Here is a 12,174-nt window from a genome sequence, read left to right on the forward strand (position 1 = left end):
GGGCTCTTCTGGGGTGGGGGTGGGGTTGCCAGCCATTCCTCTTTGCTTTTTCCCAAAAGTCTTATGTCTCCAGTTCTCTCCTCCACTAGCACAGCAGCAGAGTACCCCCTTTTTCTATGAGAAAACATGTTTACCCAATGTCTATGAGAGAACATATTACCCAATGTGTGTGTTTGGGTGAATACATCCCAGGATAACAGCCAGCCTTGGGCTGTGACATGCTGCCACACAAACTCTGATATTAAACATTTGGATTAAGAACTGCAGTTATCAGGTATACAGCACTTCTGTTTTCAACACAGAGGATAGGAACTGATGGCACTACAATTGGTACATTTAATGCTAATATGATCTTGCTATGGAGTACATATATGCCAGGGCAGAGCAACAGGGAACATATGTCAGACAGTATATGGTCCCTGTCCAAACATACAGTGGGGCAAAAAAGTATTTAGTCAGCCACCAATTGTGCAAGTTCTCCCACTTAAAAAGATGAGAGAGGCCTGTAATTTTCATCATAGGTATACCTCAACTATGAGAGACAAAATGGGGGGAAAAATCCAGAAAATCACATTGTCTGATTTTTAAAGAATTTATTTGCAAATCATGGTGGAAAATAAGTATTTGGTCAATATCAAAAGTTCATCTCAATACTTTGTTATATATCCTTTGTTGGCAATGACAGAGGTCAAACGTTTTCTGTAAGTCTTCACAAGGTTTTCACACACTGTTGCTGGTATTTTGGCCCATTCCTCCATGCAGATCTCCTCTAGAGCAGTGATGTTTGGGGGCTGTCGCTGGGCAACACGGACTTTCAACTCCCTCCAAAGGTTTTCCATGGGGTTGAGATCTGGAGACTGGCTAGGCCACTCCAGGACCTTGAAATGCTTCTTACAAAGCCACTCCTTCGTTGCCCGGGAGGTGTGTTTGGGATCATTGCCATGCTGAAAGACCCAGCCACGTTTCATCTTCAATGCCCTTGCTGATGGAAGGAGGTATTCACTCAAAATCTCACAATACATGGCCCCATTCATTCTTTCCTTTACATGGATCAGTCGTCCAGGTCCCTTTGCAGAAAAACAGCCCCAAAGCAAGATGTTTCCACCCCCATGCTTCACAGTAGGTATGGTGTTCTTTGGATCCAACTCAGCATTCTCTCTCCTCCAAACACGACGAGTTGAGTTTAGGCCAAAACTTTCTACTTTGGTTTCATCTGACCATATGACATTCTCCAATCCTCTTCTGGATCATCCAAATACTCTCTAGCAAACTTCAGACAGGCCCAGACATGTACTGGCTTAAGCAGGGGACACATCTGGCACTGTAGGATTTGAGTCCCTGGCGGCGTAGTGTATTACTGATGGTAGCCTTTGTTACTTTGGTCCCAGCTCTCTGCAGGTCATTCACTAGGTCCCCCCGTGTGGTTCTGGGATTTTTGCTCACCATTCTTGTGATCATTTTGACCCCATGGGGTGAGATCTTGCATGGAGCCCCAGATCGAGGGAGATTATCAGTGGTCTTGTATGTCTTCCATTTTCTAATTATTGCTCCCACAGTTGATTTCTTCACACCAAGCTGCTTGCCTATTGCAGATTCAGTCTTCCCAGCCTGGTGCAGGTCTACAATTTTGTTTCTGGGGTCCTTCAACAGCTCTTTGGTCTTGGCCATAGTGGAGCTTGGAGTGTGACTGTTTGAGGTTGTGGACAGGTGTCTTTTATACTGATAACAAGGTCAAACAGGTGCCATTACTACAGGTAATGAGTGGAGGACAGAGGAGCCTCTTAAAGAAGTAGTTACAGGTCTGTGAGAGCCAGACATCTTGCTTGTTTGTAGGTGACCAAATACTTATTTTCCACCATGATTTGCAAATAAATTCTTTAAAAATCAATGTGATTTTCTGGATTTTTCCCCCCATTTTGTCTCTCATAGTTGAGGTATACCTATGATGAAAATTATAGGCCTCTCTCATCTTTTTAAGTGGGAGAACTTGCACAATTGGTGGCTGACTAAATACTTTTTTGCCCCACTGTACAACAGATTTTGATTTAGAAATAAGCAGAGCTGTTTCAAAAACTAAAAAGCAAAGGAATGTTTATAAAGACAGAGAGAAAGCACTGTTTTCCTTTTTCTCAAGATCCCAAATGCCACTTTTACTGAGGGAGTAAAATTTACATGGGGAGGGTGTGCAGGGGTGTGAGTGCAGTGCAGTCAAGCTTGGGGAGGGTGCACGTAACTGCAGGGGAGCTGGGACGGCCGGAACTCCAAGGACTGGTCATAACCATTTGTTCAGCACCGTCATAACTTCAAATGGTCACTGAACAAATGTTGGTAAGTCGAAGACTACCTACAGTTCAAAAGAGATTCTCATTACACAGAATGGGATATTTCTGAAGACATCAACCATGATACATACAAATGAGTCTCTTATTAAACTAACTTCCAGCACTTGTGACAAAAAGAGGTTTATAAGTTTTGGAAGAGAAGCAGTAAAGAGTCATTAGATAAAAAATAATGTTATACAAAACTCACCATACAGGAGTTTTATTTGGATCCTATTCATAATAAAAGTTATTTTATATTCCCATTATTTTTATATATATAATTTTTATTAAGGATTTTAAACAGAAGATAAAAACTAACAAGAATTAATAGAAAGTAAAAAGAAAAGAACAAAAAAAGCCAAAAGAAAAAATAAAAATAAAAAGAAGTTACTTCCGATTTCCTTAAAAGCAAGAATTACAAATACAACATTACCTCTTACTCTATAGTTACAAAAACAAACTCTCTTTTTTCCTATTATTTTTTTAAATAATCAAAACCGTAAATCATTCATTTTTTCCTGTTTCATGAAAAAAGTCTATAAGAGCTTAAAGTCAACAATAAACATAGACCACATTATATTCCCATTATTGTAATGCTAATTATGTCCTTGTTGATAGATGAGTGAGCATCTTTACTTTATAAACAATTAGAAGCAGTAGAAGTTATATCTGCCAATACACATAAAGCATTAGTGCCCAGTTCCATACTTGCTGCTTATTCCTTGACAGACAAGTCCTGTTTCCACACTATAATCCTGTGGAAAAGGAACAATAAACCCTTTCCACTGTTCCTGTGCTTTGCCATAAAATTGGCAGACAATTTTATTTTTATTCATACTTTTATACATGAATAAAAGGATAAGAAAATGCCTTTCCATATACTGCATAAAAAGGAGGGTGAATGGAATACAGAATCTGCAGCTTTTAAAACAACTTTTGGAACACATCAAAGACAGAAAACAAACCTGACATACAATACAAAGAAATCTTTCTGCATTATTCTTTTGTCATAACTGAATTAGAAGTTGAAACATTCAACCCATCTACTATCATTATTAACATTAAAATTACTATTTGCTGTTTTCTCTAATGGGTGAAGGTTCATAGAATCTGTGAAAGTTGGAATAAAAATTGAGGTTGAATTAGTTATGGGAATCAATAACAAAAGTATATGTTTGCTTATAGTAATATAATATTACATATAATTCCCTTATTGTATCTCTTATATAACATCTCTCAAGAATTTTTTTTTTTTAATTGTGCCAATCTATGCCTGTTGGTGACTAACTGATTATAAAATTTATGCCTTGAAAAAACAAACCAAGATTCAAGAGTGTGTTCAGATGCAATCCTTCATCTTTCTATTCTTGCAATAATATACAGTACAGGTTGTTAGAATAACAGTTAGGGCCTTGGCACTAGTCTTACATCAAAACTACTATGTTGCCGCTCAAAGAATATGTCTGTAATGATCTTACACCATGCAGAATGCCCATGTCCCTCTTTTCATTACTTTGCATCCTTATCAGTTGTAAAGTAATTATGCAGTTTTTTTTTAACTAATGCATATGTACGCTTAAGCTATCTTTAATCAACATTCTGTATAAGACTGATATAAGACTGTGGCTCTTGCCGCATTTGGGTGCAAGAGTCCAGTGACCTGCTAACTTTGGAACAAAAGGATTGTCTGGAATCCTCTCCAGTTGTAGGTTTCATTGGGTGAGTTTTCCATCACAGATCTAACTTCAGGACTTGAGGCATTCAGACCAAGATATTTTCCAAAAGCTATAAAAGCTATTAAAAAATAGTTAATCTTATGATACTACAAAGTGCCTTGCTACATGATGATATAACAGATGTGTATCACCTTAAAGCAGATGGAAGAGGTATCCCGGTACAATGCTGCAGAATATTCACATTCATAAAGCATAAGCACTGTGGAGGTAAAGTGGGGCAAATGCACATCATGGCAACAGAGCTGCCATCTAGTGCTCAAAATTGAAGCAAAAGCAAGCTACTTTCAATTTCTATTTAATACTTTGGGTAGAGATTGTTAAATGAAGATCAATAAAGGAATCTATCTCTCTATAGCAATTTTTCCTTAAGTACATATACATTAATAGCTAGATTTGTCTTTCTTTTAAAATATGTAGGACTACAACCTGAAATGATGTCATTATCAGGGATTTTCTATACAGGAAATATAAATTCAAGCTGATTAAAATAGTCAAGTAGACTATTTTAAAGCAAAAAACCCAATAAAAATACAAGATACAAAATAATGCAACACTTTTTATTAATATCTAGAACAGTGTTATTTTAAATAGCACAATCAGTTTAATAAATTAGAAAATTCTACCTGTAAATGGGATACTCTGGAATCTTGCAGGATTGCTGGGCCAGGCATCTTTTGATCCAAAGGGTGAGGGCATACTTTCTGCTGATGGAGTATCTGCTGAAAAGTTTTCAAAGTCTTCTTCTTCTTCAACAGGGGATATTGAATCAGGAATAAGCAGTTTCAGTTCTATCAAGCCTGTAGGGTTTGAGTCCAGTTCTTTAATGATATTATCACATTCGGAAATAAAATCTTCACTATCTGGACTCAACAACTTCATGTTAGTGTTATGATCTCCTTCTGAGGAAGACAATGTCTGTTCCAAATTAGGTTGCAGAGTTGTTTCATCAATGCTGCCTTGGGTTTCATCTTTTGCTTGTTGGATCAGATTTAAATTTTTCATATTGTGCTCTTCTAAATTTAAATCTGGTAGGGGACTTTTAAGAGGACCATTGGTAGAGATAGCATCTGGATTATCTACATCTTTAGCTTCTGGTATTAAAGGTTTCCCCTTTAAGCTGTCTGCTTCTTGTGCATCCTTTTCAGCACATAGCCTATACACCATGACATCATCCTGAAAGTCTGATTCCTCTATATAAGATCCTTTGACCAACATGATAGCATTTTTCTTCATTTCTTGAATGTGCTTTGGTGGTTTTGCAGGAGGTTGGGTATTAAAATCAACATCATGTTGGGGAGACCCTGTATCAGATCCAGGAGAGATCCCAGTGTCATAGCTATCATCCCATTCCAGTTCCAGTTGTGTCTTTTCTCTCAGTGGTGTCACCTGAGAAGAAACATGATTACTAGGTGTTCTGCATTGCAGTTGGAAAATAGGCTGATCTAGGTTTTTGCCATCTTCTTCAGCTGGAGTTTGGATAAAGGTATATGGACTGGGATTTTCCCCATCATATGGAGCAGACCAAACTTCACAATCTTTCATACAGTGCAGTATGAGAGTCTGAGCATCCCAAAGGTATTGCAGGTAACTGATATCAACAGTTTCCCCGTATTTCACAATACATGTGGAGTCTGCAATGCTTTTCCTGGAGGGCTCTTTGGTGGAATCTGCAATGTAGTAGCACAAAGTTACAGGGAGAACTGAGGGGAAATTCAAACCTTCATTTAGAGATCATTGTTAATCATCTGTTTACATGGGTGTCACAATTGTAATTGACCTCAATATACAGTACTATTAAACAAGATGCAGATTTGATCCTAAGCATTTGAATTAGCTCAAAGAGGGAATATTAGCTGCCATACTGTCTTTCTCTAGGTTACCTATTTGCTTTGGACTGTGGTATTATACTTCTTCTTACTTTTACTTGCAAATGTAACTTTTGTGTATCACCTTACAAAATCTGGCTTTCAACAAACTACTGCAATAGTTTGCATTGCCAGCAGGTAAACTCCTGCATGCCAAGATCTTTCTGGTGTAATAATATAAAATCCTGATCTGTATTTCTGCTACAAAAACACACACTACCCCTGGCAAAAATGAGGCATCTGCCATTTTTTCTGAGAAAGTCAAAATAAAATAAAAAGAATCCAATTCTATTTTCTAAGGCATATTAGCTATCTATGTATAGCCCTTTAGGCCTCACCTAGACCTCTCCAGATGGGAGGATTTCAACTTTCAGAATTCTTGACATTGGGCATTTTCTGGTGTTAAAATCCAACCTTCTGGAAGATGACTAGTTTGGAAAAAGTTGTTATATAAATTACTGGATTTCACATGATACAATAGAGAAAAAAGAGATCCTCGCTTAGCACTGCCCAAATGGCACATCAATTTGTATGCCTCTAAATTGATCGTTTCAGTTCCTATTCTTATTATGGATTGAAGAAACTGTTCCTGCCTTTGATCTTACTGAAATGTAATGTCTCAGTAAGTCTCACTAAGAAAGGCAAACAAGAATAACCGTTTTTGTTTTGTAGCAAACAAATGAAATTTAACAAACGTATGAAAAGTCATATAAGGTTCTGCATATTGGCAAACCCTATTATACTTCTGTGGTATAGAATGACTTCCTTTGTTCTGGATTGCTCCAGAACATTTAGTTCACTGTTGACATTAAACAAGTTCAGTGAAGTTTTTTCATCATAAAGAAGTGGGGTTTTTTTCTCTCCACTAACATTGTGATGCTTCCTTTGTCTGACTGAATTGTCAGCCATAAACACAAAACAATGAGAAGTCAAAGATCATGTCACTGGTCATTAGAAAGGCAATTTCCAACAAACTTCCAGTAAATTATTTCAGCTGACCTATGACCAAGTTGTCCTGAGATATTTATGATGCCCTTGTAGAATAAATATGAAAGCTTCAAGCAACTGGCTAAATTTTATTGGTCTGCATGGATGACATTTCTTCTCCTAGAGAAATGGCTGCACTTCTGTTGAGTCAGAAAAAGGGATTTAATTCCTTCTATTTAGGTGCCATTTTTCAACTTGAGGATCCATATATTTTTATCTTTGTTTAACTGTCACAATAACCCCAGACAGGCAAGTTAAGCTGAATGGAAAACATTTCCCTAATGCTATTGGAAGTATGTGACAGAGCACTGGAACTATGGTGCCCCCATGGAAAAACAACAGGTAAATGTTGTGGCACATTTATGGTTGTTTTTTTCTGTATATACTGTAAAATGAGACAGCTCTCTTAAAATTTGCTCCTCCTCCTCACCCTCAGAATCATTACCACCATTGGTCCCTGAAGAAAAAGAGAAGAGAGTGAGGAAGGTAGGCAATAATTATTACAGAAGTCTGTTTGGGTGGCCTCTTCTCTTCCCATTCATCAAGGGAAAGGGTTTATAAGCCTGTAGAACAATAAATTATATTTATTGTTCTATAGGTTTATACAATCATATTTATTATACTCTTATTTAAACCCATCAATAGTTAACAATAAAAAGCCACTTTGGTAAGATGGTTATCCTGGTAAATTATTATCCTCACAACCCTGCGAGGTGAGGTAACTCACCCTGCAGGGTTGTTGTTGTGGGGAAAACAGGAGGAGGAAAGAGTATTAGGTATGTTTGCCGCCTTGAGTTATTTATAAAAATAATAAAGAGGGATAAAAAATCTTTTAAAAATGACATATTTATATTTACTTGTTATAAATACATATGTAATTTTTTTTGTCCTTGCCAATTGATTGTGATTGGTGCATAGACGTATGCTCCTTTTAAATCTTTTCATTTGTTTCAGTAAAGTGATTTGGATATGATGAATATGATATATGGTCATGAATAAAGGATGCATTTATTAAGCAGAATACAGTTTAGTGCCTTCCTTTTAACTGCTTTCTTAAAAACAGTAAAGAGTTTAGCAATTCTTGAAATAATATGCCACAACAATTTTGTGTAGATATTCTCTGGGCAGATACCATGAGTAAAATCAAATGGGTTCCCTTGCCTATAGGCAGCATTTTTTCTCATGTAAGTTCTAGTTTGCCTTCTACATTAGAGTGCTGTGTGTCATAAATAAAATTAAATTTGAAGGTGGTTTCTGTGAATATCAGAGTTTGAACAAGCCAGTTACACATGTAGAAGCACGAGAATTAGTACAATATTATCTACTGTGCAATCTAGTACATAACTAAGAATTTATTGGACAGTGCTAGAAGCCATTTTCATTCTAGTCACTGTTCTATGGGTCTAATAAAATATGTATTCTATAATCTATGCAGTACCTCAAAAATAACACATGAATGTGCAATAGCACAATTTGACGTGATTCAGCCCAAATGTTATTTGCCACTGAGTCAACACTGACTCTTAGCAATCACACAGGTACATTCCAGGATGAATCCAAGTGTTACTTAAACAGTAATTCATTGTTCCAGGACCAATTTTATTTCAATGGACCACTGGCCTATAGTGTAATTATAGGCAATCAAATTTATTAATATTATATGTTTTAATGTGGTTTGGAGTTCTTGTGCAATGGCCAGAGTCCATATGGATTAAGGCAGTACATAAATTGCCAAAATACATAGAACAAAATTAATGGGAGTACAGAGTACTGGATCAGGACTTTGAAATATAACACAACTCCTCACCAATTTATTGGCATGCTTAATATCAATTATCAATTCTTGAACTAGTTTCTATTTCTGTAAAGTAATTATTTTTTTTAATAAGTTAATTAAAATTTAAAAAATCACAATAAAAGATAATACAAAAATAAATAAATAAATAAATAAATAAATACATTAAAAAAAAGATTCTCCCCCTTTTAATAAAGCAACTTCCCACCCTCATGACAAGTAATAAATAATTTCATATTTTCTTCATCCCTCTTAATTAAGAAATATAAAACTCTTCATCCCATAACGACATATGAAAATACACCAAAAAGACACAAATACACCAAAAATAGTTGCTTGAGATTTTCACATTAAATAACTAATGACAGGGCATGTTCTGGGCAATACTAACTCAATATTAAGCATAAGACAAATCAGACTTGAAATCATGATTACATTCAAGACTTACGTGATTCACGTAAACCAAAAAATGTAAGAAAAAATAAGTATTGATTGCCTAGACACAACTTACATTTTAGAAAAATTCTGATAACTACCTTTTCTTAAATTTATGTATCAAATGCTTTTACAGACTAAAATAATTTTCTAAAACATTTCTAAATATGATAGCTCTGAATATTATGTGGAAAAAGTCAAATTCAACTTAATATAAGATCTGCCTGTTTAGAAAACAGATACATGGTTACCTGACTCAAGATTTTTTTTTTTCCAGAGAATATAATCTTTTTGTTGCTTTTCAAAAGTCAGAGTAATACCACTTGAACAACAAACAGGAGTCAAGGCAAGAAGCTTAGCAGCAGATACAGAATACCAATCTCGTTCTCTCACAGCCCATCTCTGGCTGAACATGATGTGATTACACGGTATCAGGTACCTAGAAGAAGAAGAGCCTATCATCAAACTAAAATGGGGGGGGAGGGGGGGAGGACATTTAAATTAAAACATTAAAAAAAAACATCTTTTACAGTATGGCTGAGGATTAGGCTGCTGAGAAAATGCTATGCCTGCAATATGTAAAAAATAGAAGACTGCATTTTTGTTTGTAGAAATATAAGAATACAGTGACTTCTAGAGGTATTGACAGCCAAGTGAAGCAGCAGTTCAGGACAAACTTTGGACATGGGTTCCAGAAAATTTTCTATGACTGTTGCTTCTCTCAGCCAGAAAGGTGAGTGGCAAAAGAATCCTGCATTGTCAGAACCCTGGAAGGCAGTGGTTTCCAATGCAACGGTACATCACATCTCACTTGGTTCCAGAACATTATGGTCATGACAAGGTTACAATGAGGGGAGGATTAACCCTATCCACAATGTCTCCTATTCCTTCATATGCTGTTCAGGAAATTGCTGAAATTACAAAGAGGAAAGTGTTATACCACCTAATTAGCTAATATGATCTGGAAAAGCCAGGTACATTGTCTCTACTTGGCTAATCCCTGCAGAACCAATTGGGCTGGCAAAATAAAGGCACAATGCTTTGTTTTACCAGTTTATATAGACAATCAAATGGACTGATGACGGAGCACCTTCTTGTGCTGCTTAGATATTTCCTGAGCAGGACATGGGGTGAAAAGCAAACAGTGTTGGGAGAAGCACAGATCCCCAATCTCTTCTAAAATGTGTTCCTTCCATTAATTACTCCCTGCTTTCCCTGGAGGTAGAATCTCCAGTTGAAAAAGCTTGCCAACTCTGGAGGAAAAAAATGCATAAAGAAGGGAATTACATGATACCATTTTCCTTTTGGAAAGTAGGACTAAAACATGAGTCATCTAAGGTCACGTACTGCCTACTGTGCATACAAAGGTGAGTTAATTAACTGACCAGAAGAGGGAATTGTTGGGTTATTCCTGTCATGTAAACAAGGCCTATGTGAACTTAGGAAAGTCTAACTTTTCAACCTTGTCACTTAATTTCTAATAATCCTTCCCTGTCCTCTGCATAGTCGATAAAGAGAAATTTCCATTTGCACCACTCTCTCTACTCTTAAATTTCTGGTGAGCCCATTTCATCCAGGTAAGTGGTTCTGATTTTAAATCCCCCCCCCATTTTCTCTACATACTGAATTTTGCATCTACACTCATAGTAGATACCCCATATCTACACCCATAGGTTTAATTCACCATTTAAAATATATATGAAGTAATCCCAGGATACTAATCCTCACTGAAGAATTTGCATTGTAGTATCAGAAAAGAAAGTTTGATTTTACCTTAAAACTAGCTGCAGCATCACATCTTCACAATGCAAACTGATAAGTGTTTTGAACAATGCCAAGGACACCACACAAAGCTGGGAAATGATAAGAACAATATGAATGTACAATTTTTTATCCTTCCCAAAGTTTTTAAAAAAAATCCATACCTGAGAATAGCACCCAAACTGAATTCTGGTACATTTGAGAGAAATTACATAAATATTTTACTTTTGTTACATATCTACAGAAGAATTTAGTTAGCATGCCTAAAAGTATAAACCAAAGATAAACAGAGATATATGCCGGGTTATGGCAGAAATGTTTTCAGTAACAAGAGAAAGAAAAGAATTATGATATGGTTAAAAGAGAATTAAACTATAAGTTCAATATTCTCAAACATCTGCATGAGGATTTTGCTATGTTTAAATATGGATCTTAAAATGAAAAAGGATATTTTTTGTGCCTTCAGAGAATACCTTCAAACTTGTTACAAAAGATCACTGTTTCCAACATGAAAAATTATATAACAGGGAAGACTAATTTTAAGTACTGTAGTTCTCTTTGGCTTACACCTGGAAAGTTGTGTTGAAATATATAAATATATAATATATAAATTTAATAAATAAATATCTTTGTTACAATTTCAGAGGCTGTTAAATATTCTGGTGAATGTTCTGATGAATGTATATAATTCAAGAACATGCTCTCTGAAGAATGTTCTTTAATGTGCAAATTCATTTTTGTCATCAAAACCTGCATAGTAAAAGTCTACACTAAGAAGAAAGTTATTGTGTCTTCTTGCATTCTAGGTGGCATTTCACATGGACATTATTCGTTGTTTACATTATTTCCACCCAAAGCTTGTTATATTGTCAGGAAGTTTAATCCTCTCATCTTCCGCTAATTATGACTGATCCCCATTGCTCTCAATATATTGATAAAAAAAAAAGAGAAGAGAAATCAGAATATTCTCTTATAAGCAGAATATTTTCTCAGTACAAATTTATGAATCTGACAGTATGCTTCTTTAGGACCAGCCAATCTCTTCTGGCACTGAACCCAAGAAAAATTGTGGAATGTTGTAATTACTCTAACAATTTACATGGAAAGGATCATTATTGTTTAGATATAAGTAGGCACTTGTATGGAGCTACAGACACAGAAAAGTAAGAGCTAAATAAAATATAGGGTAGAAAATACTACAGAAACATTATGAATATAGTATTCTACTCATTTCAACTTTCTTCGAAAGAAATGAGATTGTGCTAAAAGTCAAA

General features: G+C 35.8%; 1 protein-coding gene across 6 annotated transcripts in view; it reads right to left on the reverse strand.

Moving 5' to 3' along the window:
• Positions 1-12,174, reverse strand: part of FHIP1A (FHF complex subunit HOOK interacting protein 1A) — an 89,548-nt gene that overhangs the window by 10,832 nt on the left and 66,542 nt on the right. For all 6 annotated transcript variants that reach the window (XM_088132762.1, XM_088132759.1, XM_088132757.1 and 3 more), the window contains 3 exons: positions 10,913-10,992; positions 9,391-9,578; positions 4,681-5,724 (listed from right to left, as the gene is read on the reverse strand). In XM_088132762.1, coding sequence (XP_087988888.1) covers positions 4,681-5,724; positions 9,391-9,578; positions 10,913-10,992 — 1,312 coding nt within the window. The remainder of the gene's footprint in view (positions 1-4,680; positions 5,725-9,390; positions 9,579-10,912; positions 10,993-12,174) is intronic.

This window comes from Python bivittatus, unplaced genomic scaffold (genome assembly GCF_059951505.1).
Source record: "Python bivittatus isolate LINGU-HERP-01145 unplaced genomic scaffold, Pbiv_v1 ctg000070_np1212, whole genome shotgun sequence".
NCBI lineage: Eukaryota > Metazoa > Chordata > Lepidosauria > Squamata > Pythonidae > Python > Python bivittatus.